Raw genomic sequence first — 23,992 nt, forward strand, 5'->3', positions numbered from 1 at the left:
ACCATTTTTATTATTGTTTACAGTAAACTGGACCGTTGTGATAATGTAATAATTTACTGTGTTCTTGATACATTTTTGTTTAATATTTAGGAGCACACAGAAGAGAGGAGAATCATTTGGAATCAGCCGAATAGGTAGCAAAATTAAAGGAGTCTTCAAGAGCACCACAATGGAGGGAGCTATGTTGCCTAATTATGGCTTAGCTGAAGGTGAAGATGACTTTGTAAGTAAAAATTCTTCAGTTTGATGTATGTATAATTTCAGGCTTGAAGTGGCATAAAAGATTGGTTATGCTTGTTTTTTCCCTTTTTTTAATCTTACTTCTCATTCAGATTTTGTTTATGTTTCCCATTCTTTCAGTAGTCATTATAGTTTCATGGTGCTAATCTAATTTTTTAAATTTCTGAGCACTAAGTTATTGCTTACTAAGGACAGATGGTTTCTGTTAAGCTGATATACTTCTAATAGTCAAACAATTTACCACGTTTTGATTAAGCTTTTACTTCATATCCTGATCTTATCTCTTTCTAACCACATGGGCCAGGCATATGGAGTTGTGTTAATAGATGTCCTGCCTGACCCCTTGATATTCAAACTGTGATCTGTGGATCAACAGCATCAGCATTAGCTAGGAACTTGTTATCGATACAGAATCTCAGGCTTCATCCTAGACCTACTGAATCATAATTTACATTTTAACAAGATCCCAGATTTATAAGCACATTACACCCTCCATGCTATTTTATTTCTCTGTCTTTTCACATGTTGTTTTGCTTGAAATGCCTTTTTTTCCCCTTTATTTACCTAGAAAATTCATACTTATCTTTCAGAATCTAGTTGCTTCCCATAAACCCCTACCTGAGTCCCCAAGCAGAATTGAACATTCCCTCCTTTTTTTGCTTCTGTTAGATCATATGTTAAAACATGTACCACGTTGTGTTTGAAATTACGATTTTTTTGTTTTTGGCTGTGCAGCAGGACTTGTGGGATCTTAGTTCCCCCACCAGGGATCGAACCCGGGCCCTGGCAGTGAAAGCTCCGAGTCCTAACCACTGGACTGCCAGGGAATTCCCTGAAATTACGATTTAATTTATGTATTTGAAAGTATGTTTATGATTGTCTTTCCTACCAATTAGTGAGTTCTATAAAGGCAGATATTGTCTCATTTGTACTTTGCATTTGTTTAAAAAATCTTTATTGAACAGACATCCTGGATCTTCATTTTGCCTTTTAATATCTCAGCACTGGAGATAAAAAGGTGATTAAGGTGGTCATCCATGTACAATGCTTGGTGTCAGTCTATTTATCTCTTGTAAAAATAAAATACAGTGTGTGTGTGTGTGAAAAAAAAAAAAAAAAATACCCTCCCCAACCTGATGAATAGCTTTTGAGTCAGATCTGATTAATACACAGAAAAGTTTAAGAGAAAGGCCAAAAAAAAAAAAAAAAAAAAGGTGATTAAGACCTAAACTTTGCTCTTAAGAAATTTACTATCCTGAGTATAAAAGGGATGAATATTAGTGATTGGATTGGTAATGACCAAGAAGAAGGAAGTGGGGAGAGAAGAGTAAATAAACCTATTTTTCCTCTTTACCCCTTCCTTTCAACCTTTGTCCCTTTGCACTGATAAATTGTTAAAAAGATTCATTGCTTCTTCATAATAATTTTAATGGAAGAAAAACTTATTTAATTTTTTTTCTTTTTAGATAATCCAAATACAGCATTCTTTTTATCTTTATGCCCATATTTTTCCTTAAAAGTATGGGTAGAAGAGAGACAGTAGACCAGAGGAGGGAGTCTTTTAAAAAAACAATGTTTATGTTTTTAGATTTTAAGCATCTCAATTTTTTTTTTTTTTTTTTTTATAAATTTATTTTTATTTATTTATTTATTTATTTTTGGCTGTGTTGGGGCTTCGTTTCTGTGCGAGGGCGTTCTCTAGTTGCGGCGAGCGGGGGCCACTCTTCGTCGCGGTGCGCGGGCCTCTCACTATCGCGGCCTCTCTTGTTGCGGAGCACAGGCTCCAGACGCGCAGGCTCAGTAGTTGTGGCTCACGGGCCCAGTTGCTCCGCGGCATGTGGGATCTTCCTAGACCGGGGCTCGAACCCGTGTCCCCTGCATTGGCAAGTGGACTCTCAACCACTGCGCCACCAGGGAAGCCCTCAATTTTTTAATAGTATAGAAAAGTAGAAAAAAATTTAAAAATACCACCCATAATTCTGCCACCCAATAACTACTTCTATTAACATTCTTGTGATTCTGTTTTTTAAAAATATCTTTCCCCTTCCCACCCCCATAAATTAGGCTATATATAGATTGCTATCCTGATCTCTGCCCACTTAATATAACAAAATATAATTTAAATATAACAATATAACAAAAGCATTTACGCATGTTACTGTGAACTCGAAACATAATTTTTATGGGGAAAGATGTACTTTTTTCTTTTTTGTTCTTCCCAGTTGCTTGAAATACAAGCTATAGTTTTGCTTCAGGAATAGGAGGCTTTTTTTTTTTTTTTTGTCTGCACGGGCTCTAGGCTCGTGGGCTTCAGTAGTTGTGGCTCACGGGCTCTAAAGTGCAGGCTCAGTAGTCGTGGCACACGGGCTTAGTTGCTCTGTGGCATGTGGGATCTTCTGGACCAGGGATCGAACCCTTGTCCCCTGCATTGGCAGGTGAATTCTTAACCACTGCGCCACCAGGCAAATCCAGGAGGCTATCTTTAAAAAGCTGAGAAAGTTTGTTTTGTTTTATAGTGGCCCTAGGAGGAAGGAAATTCTTTATTGGTCTTTATTTACTTATTTTTTATTGAAGTATAGTTTTTTGTTTAATTTTTATTGGAGTATAGTTGATTTACAATGTTGTGTTAGTTTCAGGTGTACAGCAAAGCGAATGAGTTATACATATACACATATACACTCTTTTTTTTTTTTTTTTAGATTCTTTTCCCATATAGGCCATTACATGGTGTTGAATAGAGTTCCCTGTGCTATACAGCAGGTTCTTATTAGTTATCTATTTTATATATAGTAGTGTGTATATGTCAGTCTGTCTCCCAGTTTATCCCCCACCTTATCCCATTAACCATAAGTTTGTTTTCTACATCTGTGACTCTACTTCTGTTTTGTAAATAAGTTCATTTGTATGCTTTTTTTTTTTTAGATTCCACATATAAGCGATATCATATGATATTTGTCTTTCTGTGTCTGACTTACTTCACTCAGTATGACAATCTCTGGGTCCATCCATGTTGTTGCAAATGGCATTATTTTTTCTTTTTTATGGCTGAGTAATATTCCATTGTATATATGTACCACATCTTCTTTATCCATTCCTCTGTTGATGGACATTTAGGTTGCTTCCATGTCCTGGCTATTGTAAATAGTGCTGCAGTGAACATTGGGGTGCATGTATCTTTTTGAATTATAGTTTCCTCCAGGTATATGCCTAAGAGTGGGATTGCTGGGTCATATGGTAGTTCTATTTTTAGTTTTTTAAGGAACCTCCATACTGTTCTCCAGAGTGGCTGTACCAATTTACATTCCTGCCAACAGCGTAGGAGGGTTCCCTTTTCTCCACACCCTCTCCAGCATTTATTGTTTGTAGATTTTTAATTTTTAATTTTTAAATTTATTTTTGTCTGCATTGGGTCTTCGTTGCTGTGTGCGGGCTTCCTCTAGTTGCAGCAAGCAGGGGCTGCTCTTCGTTGCAGTGTGCGGGTTTCTCACTGCAGTGGCTTCTCTTGTTGCAGAGCACAGGCTCTAGGCATGCGGGCTTCAGTAGTTGTGGCTCGCGGTCTCTAGAGCACAGGATCAGTAGTTGCGGCACACGGGCTTAGTTGCTGCATGGCATGTGGGATCTTCCTGGATCAGGGATCGAACCCGTGTCCCCTGCATTGGCAGGCAGATTCTTAGCCACTGGGCCACCAGGGAAGTCCTGTTTGTAGATTTTTTTTTTAATTAATTTATTTATTTATATTTATTTTTGGCTGTGTTGGGTCTTCGTTTCTGTGCGAGGGCTTTCCCCATTTGCGGAGAGCGGGAGCCACTCTTCATCGTGGTGCACGGGCCTCTCCCGTTGCGGAGCACAGGCTCCAGACGCACAGGCTCAGTAGTTGTGGCTCACGGGCTTAGTCGCTCCGCGGCATGTGGGATCTTCCCAGACCAGGGCTCGAACCCGTGTCCCCTGCATTGGCAGGCAGATTCTTAACCACTGTGCCACCAGGGAAGCCCTGTAGATTTTTTGATGTAGGCCATTCTCACTGGTGTGAGGTGATACCTCATTGTAGTTTTGATTTGCATTTCTCTAATAGTTAGTGATGTTGAGCATCTTTTTATTTGCTTTTTGGCCATCTGGATGTCTTCTTTTTTTAAAACAAAAAAATCTATTTATTTATTTATTTATTTTTTGTGGTGTTGGGTCTTCGTTTCTGTGCAAGGGCTTTCTCTAGTTGCAGCAAGCCAGGGGCCACTCTTCATCGCTCTGTGCGGGCCTCTCACTGTCGCGGCCTCTCTTGTTGCGGAGCACAGGCTCCAGACGCGCAGGCTCAGTAGTTGTGGCTCACGGGCACAGCTGCTCCGTGGCATGTGGGATCTTCCCAGACCAGGGCTCGAACCCACGTCCCCTGCATTGGCAGGCAGACTCTCAACCACTGCGCCACCAGGGAAGCCCCATCTGTATGTCTTCTTTGGAGAAATGTCTATTTAGATCTTCCGCCCATTTTTTGATTGGGTTATTTATTTTTTTGATATTGAGCTGCATGAGCTGTTTGTATATTTTGGAGATTAATCCCTTGTCAGTTGCTTCATTTGCAAATATTTTCTCCCATTCTGAGGGTTGTCTTGGAAATTCTTGATTGGCAGCAAAGATAGTAATGATGGAAAGTAGGGTAAGAGGGCAAACTAATCGTTAGTACTCTGAAGAGAAAAGACAGGAGGTGGCTAGGGTGTTAACCCAGACCAAGATAGTCCCACTTAGGATTTGGGGGTGCTGTGCTAGTTCTAAACTGTGGGACCTCGGGGAAATCTCCTTTGCCTTGTTTAGGAAGTGTATGGGAAAGGGAAATTGCCAGCCTCACTGCCAGGGCTAAAGTGGTATGTGATCCAAAATTGAGACCTGGAAGATTTTTATTTTTTTAGAAAAAGGATCCACTTGACGTGATCATTTGGTAGCAGTGCCTCCTTGCTATGTGACCTTGCGTAAATTGCTTAATTTTATTTTGATTTAATTTCCTCACATGTGAAATGGGGATAATAGTATCTAGCTTGTATATGGGTGTTGTGAGGATTAATAAGTGATATATATGAAGCACTTGGGACAGTGCCCAGCACACAGTAAGTGCAGTAAATACTATACAGTGTTCTAATACTATCAGATAAATTATAGGTTAAATTGGCATATGTATACTGGCCTGGTAACCAGTCTTCTATGTAAGGTTGGGTCAGTCTGAAAATGCATTTCTGTCCAAGTTCAGAACTGATTCACAAATAAACTTCTGGAACGTAATATGCCCATTGGTATATTGGCAGTTATCCCCACATAGGAAAAGCTAATAATGAGTTAAATTATAGTATTTCTCAAGGAAATAGGGGGACATCTCTTTGCCTTTTATCCTCTGCCTGTTTTATTCCCCATCTTCTTTGTAGAGGGAACATCTGTTTGAAAATGAGAAAGCACTTGGTTTTCCTTTTTATAAAATTTTGGTTATATACTTTTAAATAATATTAAAGGAATCCCTGAAAATTCTTAGAGAAATATTGCCCTAGAGATTTTTCATTTACTTTTTTTGATATAAACACCATTTAAATGGTAGCAGTAATAAAATATAAAACTTTGTCCTTTGTCTTTTATTGATATTTTTATGTTGCTAAGAATTTTTTTTCTATTTTGTTTCTTAGATTGATTTTTATTTAAGAATGTCCCATTTCTTGGCTTTTAGTCAGCTTGTTAAATTTTCTATCATTTTATGATTCATTTTACCATTTCTTTTCAAAAGCCAAGTCTGTTAACAAAATTACAGTTGTAATAACCATGGAAAATGCTGCCCTGTACCTCAGATTCCAAGCAGTGGAGTTGGTGTTTCCCTCACACATGCTTCTCTGTTTTTCTTCCAGGTTTGTAAGGAGATAGCCTTGTCCCCAAAAGGCAAGAACCAACACTTATCATCTGTTTTTACAGTTTCATTGTTTTAGGCCTGGAAGACATTTTTGTTTTCAACAGAGCATTAAGAAGTCTTCCTAAGATTCTTAACAGTCTTATTAGGGGTGACAGAAAGCCATTTTAGGACAGGAACAGAAAAAGGGATAATTGCCAAGGGACTTAGTGGGAGAGGAAAAGAATTCACTTAGAAGAGAGTTGGCTACCAGGTGTGGGAAGAGAGTAGAATGGAGAGTGAAGGTAGGGTGCTAGAATTCTGGAAAGAAATACCTCTTCTCTACTGGTTTGCTCTGACTAGACTGTTCAGAATTCTCTTAAGTGCTACAACCTTTGACTCATTTCCTTAAAAAAGTGTGTTCAAGATGCTTGTGTTTTATCTGTAAAATTTTGCCCCCTTTAACATGAATCAGAGATGTCTAGGTGACCAGGTGTTATAATGTGCCAGTTCAGAGATTCTTTTCCGATTTGATGAAGTACAGACATTTTTTTCCCCTTCTTTCTGCATGTTTATTTCTAGAACATGTTTAACACTGCTTTTTTAAAATAATTGTTCTTCAAGTAATATTTTAAAGAATATTTATTTAAATATTTATATTATTAAAATTTTAGAAGCCAGGAGATGAAAAAACAATCTTAATTCTATAGAGGTGGGTCCCTTTCAGACCTTTTTTCTAATTTTATATTATTTAATGCTGCAGTGAATATATTTACACTTGTGCCTTTTTCACAGTTTAAAAAAATTTGTCTAAAATAAATGCTTGTGTTAGAATAAGTTGCCAGAAATGGAATTAACTTGGTTGAAACTGTTTTATGGCTTCTTACATTGATAAATGTGTATTGCCAAAATGCTTTCTAAAAGGATAGTACCAGTGTATCTTGTAACCAACAATATAGTGCACATCCAGTTTATCTGTGCAGTTTCCATCAGTGGCTGTTATCATAAAATTTTACATTCCTAAATGAAAGATATCAGTACAGTAATTTCTACTTCTTATTACCAGAGTTAAATATTTTTCTGTATTTGTATATTTTTAATATCTTTTCCAGTAATTGCTGAAGTGTCTTATTTTCTGTTGAATTTTCATATCTTGGTGATGCAACAAAACCTGGAGTTGATGCTAGTAACTTGTTAGTTTTAGTTTTTTATCCTTAACCTTTTCAGTAGAAAATTTTATATCACTTAATTTCAAAAGTATTAAAAAATGATAGACTTTATATGGGCATATCACTTTGTAGTTGTATCTCATATGCTATAGGTGTAAAGGTCCTGGAAGTATTAAATTTTTTTTCTGATGACTTTTTTCCAGATTGAAGAAGGTATTGTTGTAATGGAAGATGATTCTCCAGTGGAAGCTGTGAACACACCTAATACTCCTCGAAACCTTGCTGCATGGAAAATTAGCATTCCATATGTAGACTTTTTTGAAGATACCTCCTCTGAAAGGAAGGAGAAAAAGGAGAGAATACCGGTGTTTTGTATTGATGTTGAAAGAAATGATAGAAGAGCAGGTATTAATATTATTAATGCATATAGCACTAATCAGATATTAAAACAATTAAGACAGCATTTCTCCTCCTCCATTGTTGTGGGCTAATAATAATTGGTAAAAATATGATCAAACACAACTTTACAAGTTTTCTTTATGTTTTGCTGTCTTTTTTCTTTTGGTTATTTCTTTTATCCGTGTGTTATAGTAGAGACAGGGGTAAACAGCATCCATAGCAGGATAAATATTCACCCCCCTGGGCTTTGTCCAAGAGAGCGGGCAGTCTGTATAAGCAAAAACACATCTAAGTTGTGCACATTTTGGGAATGATGAGCAGAAAAATAAAGTTGACCTCAGGAAGAGGGGACAGTCTGTGAGGAAAGAAGGAAAAAGTGACAGGGTTAGGAAATGGTTTCGAGAGAAGAGTGACGAAGTGATAATATAAAGGTCAGTGCTAATGATTCCCCTGATTTATTTTTCAAAGAGTATTAGGTGTTTGATTTTTCTCAGAAGCTGATCCTGTTTCATGCATAGGAACATAAAGTATAGGAATGGGGAAGGAAGAATGCTCAGAGTAGCTAGCAATGATATTCCCTATTGTAGTTAAGTACCAGGCAGGATCTTGTTCTGTCCAGTTCTGAGTCACTGCTACTTGATTTTGCTGTAACTTCTGTTCGGTCTTGCTAGATGCTGTTCTATCTCAGCATTTTAATAAGTATACAGACAAACCTTTGTCGATATTAGAGTTTCATTTCAGTTTCAAACACAGTCGCTTACGTCTTTTGTCTGCTGTTTCTGCTGATAGGAATTTTAAGTGTTAAAAAGAATTTGGAAAGGAATACCCTAGTTAACTTCTGGATTCAATTCTTTGCTGTGCCTAGTACTTAAAATCTGGCTCTTCTCTCAGTGTTCTTGGCTCTCAGAAAATTATTTAAAATGTTTGACTATTCAGATATAAATCCCTATCAATATAAATAAATTGCTTTTTATTGAGGTATAATTGACATACATTATTACATTAGTTTTAGATACAGTATAGTGATTCAATATAGTGATTCTGCATTTGGATACACTGCAAAATGATCACCACAATAAGTCTGGTTACCGTCCTTCACCATACAAAGTTAATACAGTATTATTGACTGTGTTCCCCATGCTGTACTTTATATCCCTGTGACTTATTTATTTTATAACTGGAAGTTTGTACTACTTGATCACCTTCACCCATTTTGTCCTTCTCCTCTGGCAGCCACCCATCTGATCTCTGTATGAGTCTGCATTTTGTTTTGGTTTGTTTGTTTTGTTTTTTAGATTCCATGTATAAGTGAAATCATGTGCTATTTGTCTTTCTTTGACTTATTTCATTCAGCTTAATACCCTCAAGGTCCATCCATATTGTTACAAATGGCAAGATTTCATTCTTTTTAAATGGCTGAGTAGTATTCCATTGTATACATATACCACATCTTCTCTATCCATTCATCTGTTGATGGACATTTAGGTTGTTTCCATGTCTTGTTTATTGTAAATAATGCTGCAGTGAATATAGGGGTGCATATATCTTTTCAAATTAGTGTTTTTTTGGATAGATACCCAGCAGTGGAATTGTTGGATGATATGGTAAATCTGTTTGTAATTTTTTGAGGAGCTTCCATACTGTTTTCCATAGTGACTGCACCAATTTACATTCCCACCGACAGTACACAAGGGTTCCCTTTTTACCACATCCTCATCAACACTTGTTATTTCTTGTCTTTTTCACAGTGGCCATTCTGACAGGTGTGAGGTGGTATCTCATTGTGGTTTTGATTTGCATTTCCCTTATGATTAGTGATGTTGAGCGTCTTATCATGTGTCTGTTAGCCATCTATATGTATTCTTTGGAAAAATGTCTATTCAGATCATCTGTCCATTTTTTAATAGGTTTTTTTGTTATTGAATTGTGTGAGTTCTTTATGTATATGGGATATCAAGCCCTTATCAGATGTATGCTTTGCAAGTACCTTCTCCCATTCATTAGATTGCCTTTTTGTATTGTTGATGGTTTCCTTCACTGTGCAAAAGCTTTTTGTTTGCTGTAGTCCCATTTGTTTATTTTTGCTTTGTTTCCCTTGCCTTTAGAGTCAGATGAAAAAAAAAAATCTCTAAAACCAATGCCAAGGAGCTTGCCACCTGTGTTTTCTTCTAGGAGTTTTATGGTTTCAAGTCTTTCATGCAAATCTTTAATTTATTTTCAGTTAATTTTTTTACATGGTGTAAGATAGTGGTCCAGTTTCATTCTTTTGCATGTAGCTGTTCAGTTTTCCCAACACCATTTATTAATTTTAATTTTAGTTTTTAAAAATTTTTTTTAAATTTATTTTTATTTATTAATTTTTGGCTGCATTGGGTCTTTGTTGCTGCACGCGGGCTTTCTCTAGTTGCAGCAACCAGGGGCTACTCTTTGTTGCGGTGTGCGGGCTTCTCATTGCGGTGGCTTTTCTTGTTGTGGAACACGGGCTCTAAGAGCACAAGCTTCAGTAGTTGTGCACAGGCTCAGTAGTTGTGGCTCACAGGCTCTAGAGCGCAGGCTCAGTAGTTGTGGCACATGGGCTTAGTTGCTCCGCTACATGTGGGATCTTCCCAGACCAGGGATCAAACCCATGTCCCCTGCGTTGGCAGGCAGATTCTTAACCACTGAGCCACCAGGGGAGCCCTAATTTTATTTATTTATTTACTTATTTGACCGCGCCGGATCTTAGTTGCAGCACGCGAGATCTTCACTGCCGTGTGTGGGATCTTCATTGCCGCATGCGGGATCTTTAGTTGCAGCATGTGGGATCTTTAGTTGTGGCATGTGGGCTCTTAGTTGCTGCATGTGGGCTCTAGTTCCCTGACCAGGGATCGAACCCAGGCCCCCTGCATTGGAAGCGTGGAATCTTAACCGCTGGACCACCAGGGACATCCCTATTTTTATTTTAATTTTTAAAAATAAGCCACACTGGTGGCGCAGTGTTTAAGAATCTGCCTGCCAATGCAGGGGACACGGGTTCGATCCCTGGTCCGGGAAGATCCCACATGCCACGGAGCAACTAAGCCCATGCTCCACAATTACTGACCCTGCGAGCCACAACTACTGAGCCTGTGCTCCACAACTACAGATGCCCATGCGCCTAGAGCCCGTGCTGCACAACAAGAGAAGCCACCGCAATGAGAAGCCCGCGCACCGCAACGAAGAGTAGCCCCTGCTCGACACAGCTAGAGAAAGCCCGTGCACAGCAATGAAGATCCAATGCAGCCAAAAATAACTAAATAAAATAAATAAATTTAAAAAATAAAATAAAATAAGCCACCCAGTTTATGGTGTTTTGTTATAGCAGCCTGAGCAGACTAAGACAGTTACAGAAAGGTTGCAAAAAATAGTACAGAAAGTTGTCATACACCCTTTACCCAGCTTCCCCTTGTATTGACATCTTATAAAACCGTAGTACAATGATTGAAACCAGGAAATTAGCATTGATGGGATATTCATTTGAATTTCACCAGTTTTCCCACTAATACCCTCTTTCTGGTTCAGGATCCAGCCCAGGGTCCCACACTGAATTTAGTCATGTCTCCTTAGTCTCCTATGTTCTGTGATAGTTTCTCAGTCTTCCCTTGTCTTTAATGAACTTGACACTTTTTTAAAGAGTCCTGACTAGTTATTTGTAGAAAACACTTGAGTTTGTTCCTCCACTTGAGTTTGCTGCTCAACAATGTTTACTTATTAAAGGACAGAAGAGGCTCTCCTTTCCCCACTGTATATTCTTGCCTCCATTGTCATAAATTAATTGACCATATATGTGTGGGTTTATTTCTGGGCTCTGTCTTCTGTTCCATTGATCTATGTGTCTGTTTTTATGCCAGTACCATACTGGTTTGATTATTATAGCTTTGTAGTACAGTTTAAAATCAGGGAGCATGATACTTCTAGCTTTGTTCTTTTTTTTAAATTTATTTATTTATTTATGGCTGTGTTGTGTCTTCATTTCTGTGCGAGGGCTTTCTCTAGTTGTGGCAAGCGGGGGCCACTCTTCATCGCGGTGCGCGGGCCTCTCACTATCGCGGCCTCTCTTGTTGCGGAGCACAGGCTCCAGACGCGCAGGCTCAGCAATTGTGGCTCACGGGCCCAGTTGCTCCATGGCATGTGGTATCTTCCCAGACCAGGGCTCGAACCCGTGTCCCCTGCATTGGCAGGCGGATTCTTAACCACTGCGCCACCAGGGAAGCCCTCTAGCTTTGTTCTTTTTTCTCAAGATTGTTTTGGCTAATCAAAACTACAATGAGGTGTCACCTCACACCAATCAGAATGGCTATCATCAAAAAATCTACAAACAATAAATGCTGGAGGGGGTGTGAGAAAAGGGAACCCTCTTGCACTGTTGGTGGGAACGTAAATTGATACAGCCATTATGGAGAACAGTATCGAGGTTCCTTAAAAAACTAAAAACAGAACTACCATATGACCCAGCAATCCCACTGCTGGGCATATACCCTGAGAAAACCATAATTCAAAAAGAGTCATGTAACACAATGATCATTGCAGCTCTATTTACAATAGGCAGGATATGGAAGCAACCTAAGTGTCCATCGACAGATGAATGGATAAAGAAGATGTGGCACATATATACAATGGAATATTACTCAGCCATAAAAAGAAATGAAATTGAGTTATTTGTAGTGAGGTGGATGGACCTAGAGTCTGTCATACAGAGTGAAGTAAGTCAGAAAGAGAAAAACAAATACCATATGCTAACATATACATATATGGAATCTAAAAAAAAAAAAAAAAAAAAAGTGGTTATGAAGAACCTAGGGGCAGGACAGGAATAAAGACGCAGACGTAGAGAATGGACTTGAGGACACGGGGAGGGGGAAGGGTAAGCTGGGACGAAGTGAGAGAGTGGCATGGACTTATATATACTACCAAATGTAAAATAGATAGCTAGTAGGAAGCAGCCGCATAGCACAGGGAGATCACCTCAGTGCTTTGTGACCACCTAGAGGGGTGGGATAGGGAAGGTAGGAGGGAGATGCAAGAGGGAGGAGATATGGGGATATATGTATATGTATAGCTGATTCACTTTGTTATAAAGCAGAAACTAACACACCATTGTAAAGCAATTATACTCCAGTAAAGGTGTTAAAAAAAACAATAGACATAGGGATAGTCAAAAAAAAAAAAATAGAACTTGAAGGTTTGGAAAATTCTCAGACTATCCATATATCATGCTCTGTAAAAAAGCCAAGGGTGTGGCTGAACAATGGTTTGCTGAAGAGATCAGGCATGTGACTCATGGATCAATCATCTCAGCAGAAGCCAGGAATAGAGCTGTGGCTATCCAGGAAAGATCTGTGGAGGACCCTCTTATTTGGAACTCTCTGGGCTTCTTGGACCTGGACGTCTGTTTCCTTCCCCAGGTTAAGGAAGTTTTCAGTCATTATTTCTTCAGATAACTTTTCTGGCCCTTTTTCTCTTCTCCTTTTGGGACCCCTATAATACGAGTGTTATTTCACTTGATATTATCCTATAGGTCCCATAAGTTATCTTCATTTTTTTAAATTCCTTTTTCTTTTTGCTGCTCTGTCTGGGTGAGTTTCATTGCTTTGTCTTTCTGCTTGCTGATCTGTTCTTTGCTTCATCCCATCTGATGTTGAATCCCTCTAGGATATTTTTCAGCTTAGTTATTGTATTCTTCAGCTCTGTGACTTCTGTTTAGTACTTTCTTATATTTTCTGTCTCTTTGTTGAAGTTCTCACTGTTCATCTATTCTTCTCCCAAGTTTGGTTAGCATTTTTATGACCATTACTTTAAGTTTTTATCGGGTAGATTACTTATCTCTGTATCAATCTGAGATTTTTGTCTTGTGCTTCTGTTTGGAACTTATTTCTCTATTTCCTCATTTTACTTGACTCTGTGCTTGTTTCTGTGTATTAGGGGAAACAGCTACCTCTCTCAGTCTTGAAGAGTGGCCTGTGTAGGTGATTAGTCCTCTAATTCAACCTTGCCCTAGGTCTTCTTTGTCTTTTGAACCTTTGTGATTGTCTAAACTGCCTGATTTATTCTTGATATGTCCCTGTTATGGAACGTGTGCCAAGACCTATTAGTGTTCCAAGGGGAGGAATCCCATTTATCACCTTGTTTCAGGCTGATGGGAAGCCAGACACTTAGGCAGCAGCCTTTAAAGTAGGCAGATATATACAGTCCTGCAGGGCCACAGTCAAAATCCCTACCTGCCTCCATTCCAGGAGATCTGGAGGTGTCCTCTGGGTGCATAGTTGCTTAGACGAGTGTATGAGCTCCTGAGAGTTCTTATTGAGCTGTAGTGAGGCCAAGGGGGTGTGCAGGGATGGTGTCTCCCTGCTTATGTTCTCTGGGTGCTCCTCCTTAGCTCCTAGATGTGTGGAAAATCTGAAGCCTGTCCCTCAGGCTGAAGCTCCAAGCTAAGTAAATAGGCCTTTTTCACAAGAAGACTGGGGTTTTATTTAGTGTGCTGCCTGTGCTGTCCCTGGGGGGCGGTGTGCCTTTCCAGGAACTGTCTTTCCAACTGGTACAGTCCCGTGGAGCTCAGTATTGCCAGCTCCCTTAGCCACCGGGGCCAAGTGATCAAGGGGTGTCCCCTGTGTGGATAGCACACACCTGCTGGCTTCAGCAAGGCAGCTGGTGAGTGTAGGGGGCAGGGCATGCTGGCCAGTGTCAGAAAGGCTGCGTGTGCCTACAGCTCTCCGCAGTGCAGTGGGAGAGTGCCTTGCCTATGTGAGTGAGCTGGCTTTAGGCGGGGAGGGGGAGAATGCTGCAGCTGCTCGCGCTTGCCAGCCACAGCCCGGGAGCCAGGGAGTGCTGCAACCACGCTGGCTTCAGCAAGGCAGTGGGATAGTGCTGCGACCACTTACCCCTGCCTATCCGAGCAAGGCTGGGGGGTGCCATTTCCAAGCTTGTCTGCTTGTGCTAGCAGGGTAGGTGGGGGGACAGCAATGGCATCTGCCCCTGCCTGTGTCTTGGGAGAGTTTCAGCTGTCCCCTGCCCCTCCAGCACGCTTTTAGATGAGCAAACGAGTCTTCTTACGTGTAGTCTAGGCACTTTCTTTTCTTTTCTTTTTTTTTGGCCGTACTGTGCGGCTTGCGGGATCTTAGTTCCCTGACCAGGGATCGAACCTGGGCCCCCTGCAGTGGAAGCGAGGAGTCCTAACCACTGGACCGCCAGGGGAAGTCCCTAGTCTAGGCACTTTTCAAACTGCTGTTTTTTGCTGGGGCTTGGGGCGAGTGAGACCCCACAAGAGCCTTTTAAAAGGGGAATCTCAGTTTCCTATAGCACTTTGGGTCCCTTGAATGTCAGTCCCATTGGTTTTCTTTTTTTTTTTTTTAATTTTATTTATTTTTGGCTGCGTTGGATCTTCGTTGCTGCACGCGGGCTTTCTCTAGTTGCGGCGAGCGGGGGCTGCTCTTTGTTGTGGTGCGAGGGCTTCTCATTGCCGTGGCTTCTCTTGTTGCGGAGCACGGGCTCTAGGCGTGTGGGCTTCAGTAGTTATGGCGCGTGGGCTCAGTAGTTGTGGCTCACGGGCTCTAGAGCGCAGGCTCAGTAGTTGTGGCACACGGGCTTAGCTGCTCCGCGGCGTGTGGGATCTTCCTGGACCAGGGCTCGAACCTGTGTCCCCTGCATTGGCAGGCGGATTCTTATCCACTGCGCCACCAGGGAAGTCCCCCATTGGTTTTCTAAGCCAGGCATTTTGGGGGCTCACCTCTCCAGTGTAGATCCCAGGGATTGGGGTGCCCGTTGTGGGCAGCAACTCCCTCACTCCTCCGGGAGAAGCACCAAACTGGTGAGATCCCTCTCTATTGTGTGTTGCTGTGCTGGGGGTAAGGTTTTTGCCAAGATTGTGTCTCTGCCTTTCTTACCTGTCTCGATGTGGTGCTTTTATCGTTTGTTGTGGAGAAGTGGTTCATCTGATTTTTAGACCTTTTTCAGAGGGAAATGACCCATATGTAGCTGTAAGTGTGGTGTGTCTGCTGGAGGTACTGAGTCTAGCATCTTCCTGCACTGCCATCTTGGGACCCCCCCATATAAAATTTATGTAGAGATGTAGTAATGTTTATCACCTTTTGAAAGTTTCATATATGATATACTTTAAAATATTTTGGGAGTATGCCTTTGTTTTTGCCTTTTGGACAACCGTCTTTAATTTTTCTGCTTTTATTTTTAAAAGTTTGGCTTAATTTAACATAAAATGAAAATGAAAATATCTTAAAACTTGTATTCTAAGATAATTTTTGTCAGCAGTGCTGCAGACTTTTACTGTCAATGTAATGTGCTCTCAGGAAGCCGTGCCGTATGAGAGGGAAAAAAAAGTGTATCATTTAAATACTACATTGATCTTTTATGTGTAGCAGAATAGCAATTTCAGGATTTTAAAAACCAAAACTAAATATAATATAGATCTTTTAAGATCAGTGTTGAAGAAGAAAAATAGGATTTTCTTTTTGTAGGCTGTAACTGTATCAGGTTGGTTTTCCTGAATACAGGTGTTGTTTTTGGGTTGTTGTGGGTTTAGTTAACTCGATCCACTCCATTTCCAAATTTATGCTAGGATGACATGAGTTGCTAATAATAGGCATTAACATTTTTGGGGTGCTTACTGTGTGCTGTGCACTGTACAAAAAGTACTCAAGGTAGATTATTTAATGTAAGAGGTACAATTATTTTTATTATAAGCAAACTAAAGCACAGTGAGGTTAGGTGTTTGTTCAAATTCACATAGTTAGTGAATGGGGGAGCTGGGATCGAAATAGGCAACGTGACCCGACTCATTCTTTAAACCTTTGCTTTGTGCTGTCCAACTTTCTAGTCACTAGCTACGTGTGGCAGTTAAAATTAAATTAATATTAAAATTTCAGTTCCTTACACTAGCCACATTTCAAGTGATCAGTAGCAATGTGTGGCTAATAGCTACCATGTTAGTTCAGATAATATAGAACATTTTCAGAATTGCAGGAAGTTCTCTTGGATAGCGCTGTTCTGTACTGCATTAGATCAGGACAGTTGTTAAGTATTTGAGACCTCCAAAATGGAGTACAAATTTTTATTAAATGCATTATTTTTGTGACATTTAAAAATTAAGTGTAATTACATACTTTTTTGAAGTTTCTGTAAGCTCTCTGATTCTGTTGTAGGAAATAATATGTATATTATTGCAGTAACCTCATAAATAGGTGAAATTTATCAATCTCTTCTAAGTAACTTCAAATTAAAGTATGGGGTAAAATATGTTAATGATTTGATGCCACTAAATAATAAATTATTATTATTATTTTTGGCTGTGCCACGCGGCACGCGGGGTCTTAGTTCCCTGACCAGGGATCGAACCTATGCCCGCTGCAGTGGAAGTGTGGAGTCATAACCACTGGACCTCCAGGGAATTCCCAAGAAATAATAAATTATTAAGACTGGAATAATTTCCAGCTTTGTATACTTAATGTTATAAATAGTGCATTCTTTTTGTAGTAGTTTGTAAAATTGTTTATTTCTCAGTGTGTATTCATTCATTTTACAGTTGGGCATGAGCCTGAACATTGGTCTGTCTATAGAAGATACCTTGAATTCTATGTACTTGAATCAAAACTAACAGAATTTCATGGTATGTTGTCCTTTTTGTATAAAACATTATATTTCAGCATTAGCCTTCTTGAAAGATGTTGAACCAGCTTTCTGAAATTACTTTCTAATTTTAAGTAACTGTACTAAGGAAATGTAACAGTGACACTTGTGTACACTACTAGTGATAATAGGAATATACTGTTTTTATCTCATTTCTGCTTATTTATATTTTTAAAGTTTTTACAGTGCAAATTTATTGCTTTTCAAGCAATAATGATATTAAAATTTAAAAGACAGTGGCAGAGAATTTAAACCAGGCATTTGAGTTGCTCTTTTCTTTTGCCATCATCTTCTGTGGTAAACATGTTTCTATGCAACATGACAAATGTTTTGATTTAGCTCTTAGATTTCGATATGGAAAAAAAACCTTGTAGTTGTGTGTTTCTTTTAAGGGTAGATCAATCGGAAAAGCAGAGCACTCTTTCTTTTCAGTCTTCCTGTCACCTCTCAGTCTCTCTCTTATCTGTCCATTTATTTTAGTTAATATTAGGTTTCTAGTCATAAAGCATTTCTAGTCATTTTGTATGTAAATTGCTGAGCTTGAATTGTGTATTCTGAATCTTTTGATTTTAGAAAAGTTCTGTGGAGTGTCCCCTGATCCAAATTCAGGTTGGTTCTGAATTGTAAAGGGCAGGGAAACTTCTCTACTCTGCTATAAGAACAAAACCCACAATAAGGAGATTTTAGAAAGATAAAAAATACAAGGTCCCACTCCATACTTTTTTGTCTAGATTTTGAGTTTGTACTTGTCCTTAAATGGTTTTCTCTTTGCCTTTGCCAGTCTGGTACAATGCCATCCTTGTCTTGGTCTTTCTCTCAGACTTTTCCTTTTGATTTAGAGTTGAGAAAAGATCATTTATCTCCGTAATTTAAAATCCTGGACCAATCAAAGTTGGTTGGATTCCCAACAATATTTTTCCTTTTTGGTACTAAAATGTCCAAAGTTGACCCTATCTGAGAAAACATGTCCATGGTTTTTAAATTTTGTTTTTAAGCTTATATAATAGCATTGGCAAAATGCTGCCATTTTCTCCCTGAGAGAGTAGGTATTTCTTCAGTAAGATTTTGTCTAATAGAATCCCACCAATTTCAAAATAATCTCATGATAAGTTTTTGAAGCTTTTTTACTAGTATAGAGAGCTAAATAAATCTGTGTCAACGAAGGGTGGTGGTATTTTGGATATCAGTAGACTCAAGTTCTTTGGTCTGGTCTTCTGACTTTTGAAGCGCTCTGATTTTGTCAAAATTATATAAAGGATAATGCCACATCTCTACAAGGCAGCACTGGGAATCTGAAGTTGCCATAGTAAATTATAAATTAGGTTTTAAAAATAATAGCAGAACATAGTAAAAACTTTCATATTATTAATTCCAGGCACATTTCCTGATGCCCAGCTTCCTTCCAAGAGGATCATTGGCCCCAAAAATTATGAGTTCTTAAAGTCTAAGAGAGAAGAGTTTCAGGAATATCTACAGGTACAGCTCCAACTTAATTTAAAACATCCTCTGATTTGTCTCTTTTTCTCTTGTACATACACATGTGCTGTGTCTTACAATACCTGTCAATGTGGATTTCTAGAATTCCTTTATTAAAAAAATTTTTTCCCATGTGGAAATGAATTATTAAGAGTACTTTTTTTAAAATAATTTGATAACCAGTGAAATACCATATATTTTCTCGGCGGAAAAAAGTCTTGTATTGGGCATAGTTTAAAACTTTTGATGTGGGAAGTTAGAGAGAGAAAAAGAGAGTGAGAGAGAGAGGAAGAAAAAACTTTTGATGTGAAACATTAAATGCATTCTAAGAATACTGGATTTTTTGGGGGTTTTTTTCTTATTTTTTGTTTGATTTTGTGTTTAGCCCTTTCTGAACTCTGGAATTTTTCCCTCTTGTTTTATTAATTTTTTTTTTTTTTTTGCAATTGTACATTTTTTTTAAATTACTTGGGATCTCCTGACTCTCTACCATTCACCACTTGGAATTGAATTCCGTTTTTCTCAGTGTGTGCACATTGTGTTGTGTAAACAATGTAATTGCTATTTCCATTGTTGGTGCAGTCTGCTTAAAAGTTACCTACTTGAGACTCCTCTAAAATTAATGACCATTTTTCTTTAATCAAGTGAATAAGACCAAAAACTGGATAATCTTTTTTGTTTTATTTTTTAAAAATCTCCTGGACTTCCCTGGTGGTGCACTGGTTAAGAATCTGCCTGCCAGTGCAGGGGACATGGGTTTGATCCCTCGTCTGGGAAGATCCCACATGCCGTGGAGCAGCTAAGCCCACGTGCCACAACTACTGAGCCCACGTACCACAACTACTGAAACCTGCATGCCTAGAGCCCTTGCTTCGCAACAAGAGAAGCAACCACAATGAGAAGCCTGCGCTCTGCAATGAAGAGTAGCCCCTGCTCGCCACAACTGGAGGAAACCTGTGCATAGCAATGAAGACCCAACGCAGCCAAAAATAAAAAAATAAAAAAAATTTAAAATCTCCTTTATTTGGACATGGAATTTTGTAGTTTTAATTGTTAATTCAGTTAAATTTGGATGCCTTTTAGCCAACAATAAGTACTTTTTAAATTAAAAATATTCAACAGTGTAAAGGGATGTTTACATTATATTTTCTGTATTTGAGCCTCAACCCAGAAAGTATTTTTTTCATAACTTTTTGGTGGTATGAAAATTGAAATATGATATAAACATTAACTATTGCAAGGATATTTGAACACAGCATATGCTAGTGTTAACCTGTGGTTTTGTTGATATCATTAAACCCATTATTTGAACCGACTAATTCTTTCTAAGAACTAGAGAACCTCATTCTAGAAGAAATATTTTTTGGTAATATGGAGTTAAATGTTGCAGTACTGGTATTTCATTTTTAACTCTTTCATAGTTACAAAACTGAATATTAGGTAAGACTGGGTTAAATCTCGCTTTAAAACGTCAGTTTGTCTTGTAAGAAAAAATAGTGTTGCAAGCAGATCAGGCAACAGAGTCTCCAAGTTATTTCACATTTCCATGTTTAGTTCTCTGCAAAACCCTTTATACCAGCTTCCTTTAATTATCAAGATAGATGTATGATATTGTAGTACTTATTTTATAGTTGAGAAACTGAGAAATAATATTAGCTAATGTTTAATCTTCCTTCCTGTGTATCAGATACTGTGCCTTATCTAACAACACTATAAGTAGGTAGTGTTATCTTCATTCTACACATGAGGAAACTGACTCTTAGGCAATATACGAACTTTTCTGGGGACACCTAGCTAGCAAATGGAAGAGCAGAATTCAAACCCATTCATGTCTGACTACAGAGGTCTTACCCTGTTATATGATGCTATTCTTTCTGTAAATGTGCTTTGTTATTATTCTGAATATAAAATAGCTTTTGAGGATTTAAAATTGTTTTCTTGGTCAAAAAAATCATTTTAATGTAGTTTTCATCACTCTTCTAGATTGTTAAAACTGTTTTTTTTCCCCCTTTTTTTCTGTTTTTGTTCATCAAGAAACTTCTGCAGCATCCAGAATTGAGTAATAGTCAACTTCTGGCAGATTTTCTCTCCCCCAATGGTGGGGAAACACAATTTCTTGATAAGATACTACCAGACGTAAATCTTGGTAAGTCAATTTAAATAATCATATAGAAGAGGATAAACTGAAAAGAAAAGAAGCAGTATTTTCAGATTAATTTAGAAAAATAATTTATAGAGTGAAGCCATGTATCAAAACTCTGAAGGACTTCTTATACACTGTTAATGGGAATATAAATTTGAAAACCACTTGTAACTTTAATGGAGTATAATCTATAAAAATATTGAATCACTGTGTTGTACACCTGCAAGTAATATAATATTGTAAATCAACTATACTTCAATTAAGAAAAAAAGGAAAACCACTTGGAAAAACAGTTTGGTATAAAACTGAATGACCCAGCAGTTCCTCTCTGAGATATACACTCTAGAGAATCTTGTATTCATATTTAAGAATGTTCTTAGCAGCACTGCTTATAGTAGCCTAAACTGGAAATAATGCAAATGTTCATCAGCAATAGAGTAGACATATAAATTATAGTAGTTTCACAAAATGCATACTTAGAGCAATGAATACCCATGACACACAGCTGCTTGGAACAGTGTTGATAATCTTAAAAACATGATGTTGAATGAAAGAAGCAAGAGGCAGAAGAAGGTATGCAGCATGATTCCTTTTATATAAAGTTCAGTATAGACTAAGCAATAAGATAAGCTGGAAAAGTTTGAATAAAATTGTTAAATATCATAATGGAAGAGAAGCAGTATTTCTAAATATATTTTATATTAATGTCATCTTAAGTATATATAGAACTAAATGCATAAATATTACAAGTGGGCATTTGGCTTTCATCTGTATCTCTCCAAATTAATACATATAGTTGAGCCAGAATATTTGGTGTGTGTCTTATCGAGGGAAAATGTGAGAACATTTTGTATTTGGTTATACATAATGTTTAGGAGATAGAATTGGGTAGACCTGGTTATTGACTAGGTTTGACTGAAGAAGAAATGATCAAAAAATAATAAAATTAAAAAAAAATATTTCAGATGTGGAAAACACAATATATTGGCTTCAAAATGTTTAAAAAGGCAAAATTAAAATGAATAAACATTTAATCAAGTCTCCAAAATAAAAAAAAATGATGATCCAGGTTTCTGTTTATACAACTGGATGAATGCTGTTACTTGCTGAGATACGGAATAAATTTAGAGTAGTTCTGAACTTGTTGAGTTTATAGAATCCAGTTGAGGATGTTTTATAAGCTAGGAGAGGCCAGGAGAGAGGCGCAGAATAGAGATTTGTATGTTACTTGAAATCAGATTGAGCAAAACATTTGGCTCAGGAGGAGCATGTAGAAGAGAGAAGCACAGGATGCAACACTGTAATTCAAAGAACTTGGGTAATTCTGAGGTGGGAGGAGTAATTTATGGGGGTACCAAAGGAGAAGTAGCCTGGTGAGAGGGTTGGAGGTTTGCATGTTATAAAACAATCTCTATGTTATTTTTCATTAAGATGCCTTTTGCTATTGCCATTAGAGTCTACTTTTTTCTAAACCGGACTGAAAGAAATTTAAGTTACATTAATCAACTTTGACTGATTTTTACAGTCATTTCTAAATGCTTGAGAAAATCTCATGATGTTTGATATTTTATAATAAAGGAACCTGGAGATACGATCAAGACAAAATTCTGGCAAACAGGATTAGAATATATATTCTTAATCTAAAGCTGAGAATGCAAACTATTCAAATAGCCAATTTAAATAGTGTAGCAATTTTTAGAACTTCTTTTTCCTTTTGACTAACTTTTGCATACTTTTAGATATCTTTATATATTCACCATTGCTTAAAATGTTTTGAAAACATTTCAATGGAAAATTTCAGATATACACAAAAGTAGAGAGATTTGTGTAGTGAACTCCTTATCCCTTCAATAGTTATTGACACTTGACTTGTTCCAGCCCTTCACCTGCCTCTCACCCCACTGGATTACTTTAAAGTATCCCAAATGTTGTATCTATAAACAGTTAAGACTACCTAATTTATTGTAAATTTTTGTTAAGCATGAAATGGTCAATTATAAATATTTTTTTACCATTTTGCTTTTTACTTGGCTGTTTAGTGTTTTAAATTACCTAGTAAAGTATTTATATGAGCAGTTATGAGGTATATTATGCCTTGTTAAAATTAATATTTTACTTTTAATTGCAGGGAAAATTATAAAGTCTGTTCCTGGAAAACTAATAAAAGAGGTGAATAACTGATTTATGTGCATTCTATAAAATGATAGTTATAAGCATATTTAAATAGCAATAAATTTTAATGGGTTATATGATAATGAAAATCATAATCTTGATTTTTATACCATGATCTCCACAGAAAGGTCAGCATTTGGAACCTTTCATCATGAATTTCATTAATTCTTGTGAATCTCCAAAGCCTAAACCAAGTAAACCAGAACTGACCATTCTCAGCCCTACTTCAGAAAATAATAAGAAGGTACTGTGCATTGCCTCAGAGAGCCATTAAGTTTGAAGCTGTCCTACTTGAGATGACTTTTCCATTATAGGGAGAATCCTGTGTTAATGAAATGGATGGGACTTTATATATTCCTTATGTGGAAATTAATTGTACAGTATAAGGAGTATATGTAGTTGTTTCGTTCTTTGCTTTAAACGGGGTGTTTCTTTTTTCTTTTCTCTTTTTATAAATTTATTTATTTTATTCATTTATTTTTGGCTGTGTTGGGTCTTCATTGCTGCGCGCAGGCTTTCTCTAGTTGCGACGAGCAGGGGCTACTCTTCGTTGTGGTGTGCGAGCTTCTCACTGTGGTGGCTTCTCTTGTTGCGGAGCATGGGCTCTAGGCACATGGGCTTCAGTAGTTGTGGCTCGCAGGCTCTAGAGCGCAGGCTCAGTAGTTGTGGTGCATGGGCTTAGTTGCTCCGCGGCATGTGGGATCTTCCCGGACCAGGGCTCGAACCTGTGTCCCCTGCATTGGCAGGCAGATTCTTAACCACTGTGCCACCGGGGAAGCCCAGGGTAAGTGATTCTTGAGAAACTGTATTCGTAAACTATCATTTGTGTCTTTTGGGGAATTTTTAAAAGTGGTTTTCTTAAGTTGTAAATCACCAACTTCCAGTAAT

At 38.0% G+C, this 23,992-nt stretch overlaps 1 protein-coding gene across 3 annotated transcripts in view; it reads left to right on the forward strand.

The window, feature by feature from the left end:
• The window catches only part of SNX14 (sorting nexin 14), a 73,331-nt gene that overhangs the window by 40,658 nt on the left and 8,681 nt on the right, over positions 1-23,992 (forward strand). For all 3 annotated transcript variants that reach the window (XM_059941709.1, XM_059941710.1, XM_059941711.1), the window contains 7 exons: positions 91-223; positions 7,464-7,665; positions 17,210-17,293; positions 18,689-18,789; positions 20,824-20,935; positions 23,061-23,101; positions 23,229-23,348. In XM_059941709.1, coding sequence (XP_059797692.1) covers positions 91-223; positions 7,464-7,665; positions 17,210-17,293; positions 18,689-18,789; positions 20,824-20,935; positions 23,061-23,101; positions 23,229-23,348 — 793 coding nt within the window. The remainder of the gene's footprint in view (positions 1-90; positions 224-7,463; positions 7,666-17,209; positions 17,294-18,688; positions 18,790-20,823; positions 20,936-23,060; positions 23,102-23,228; positions 23,349-23,992) is intronic.

Source organism: Balaenoptera ricei, chromosome 12, assembly GCF_028023285.1.
Source record: "Balaenoptera ricei isolate mBalRic1 chromosome 12, mBalRic1.hap2, whole genome shotgun sequence".
Lineage (NCBI taxonomy): Eukaryota > Metazoa > Chordata > Mammalia > Artiodactyla > Balaenopteridae > Balaenoptera > Balaenoptera ricei.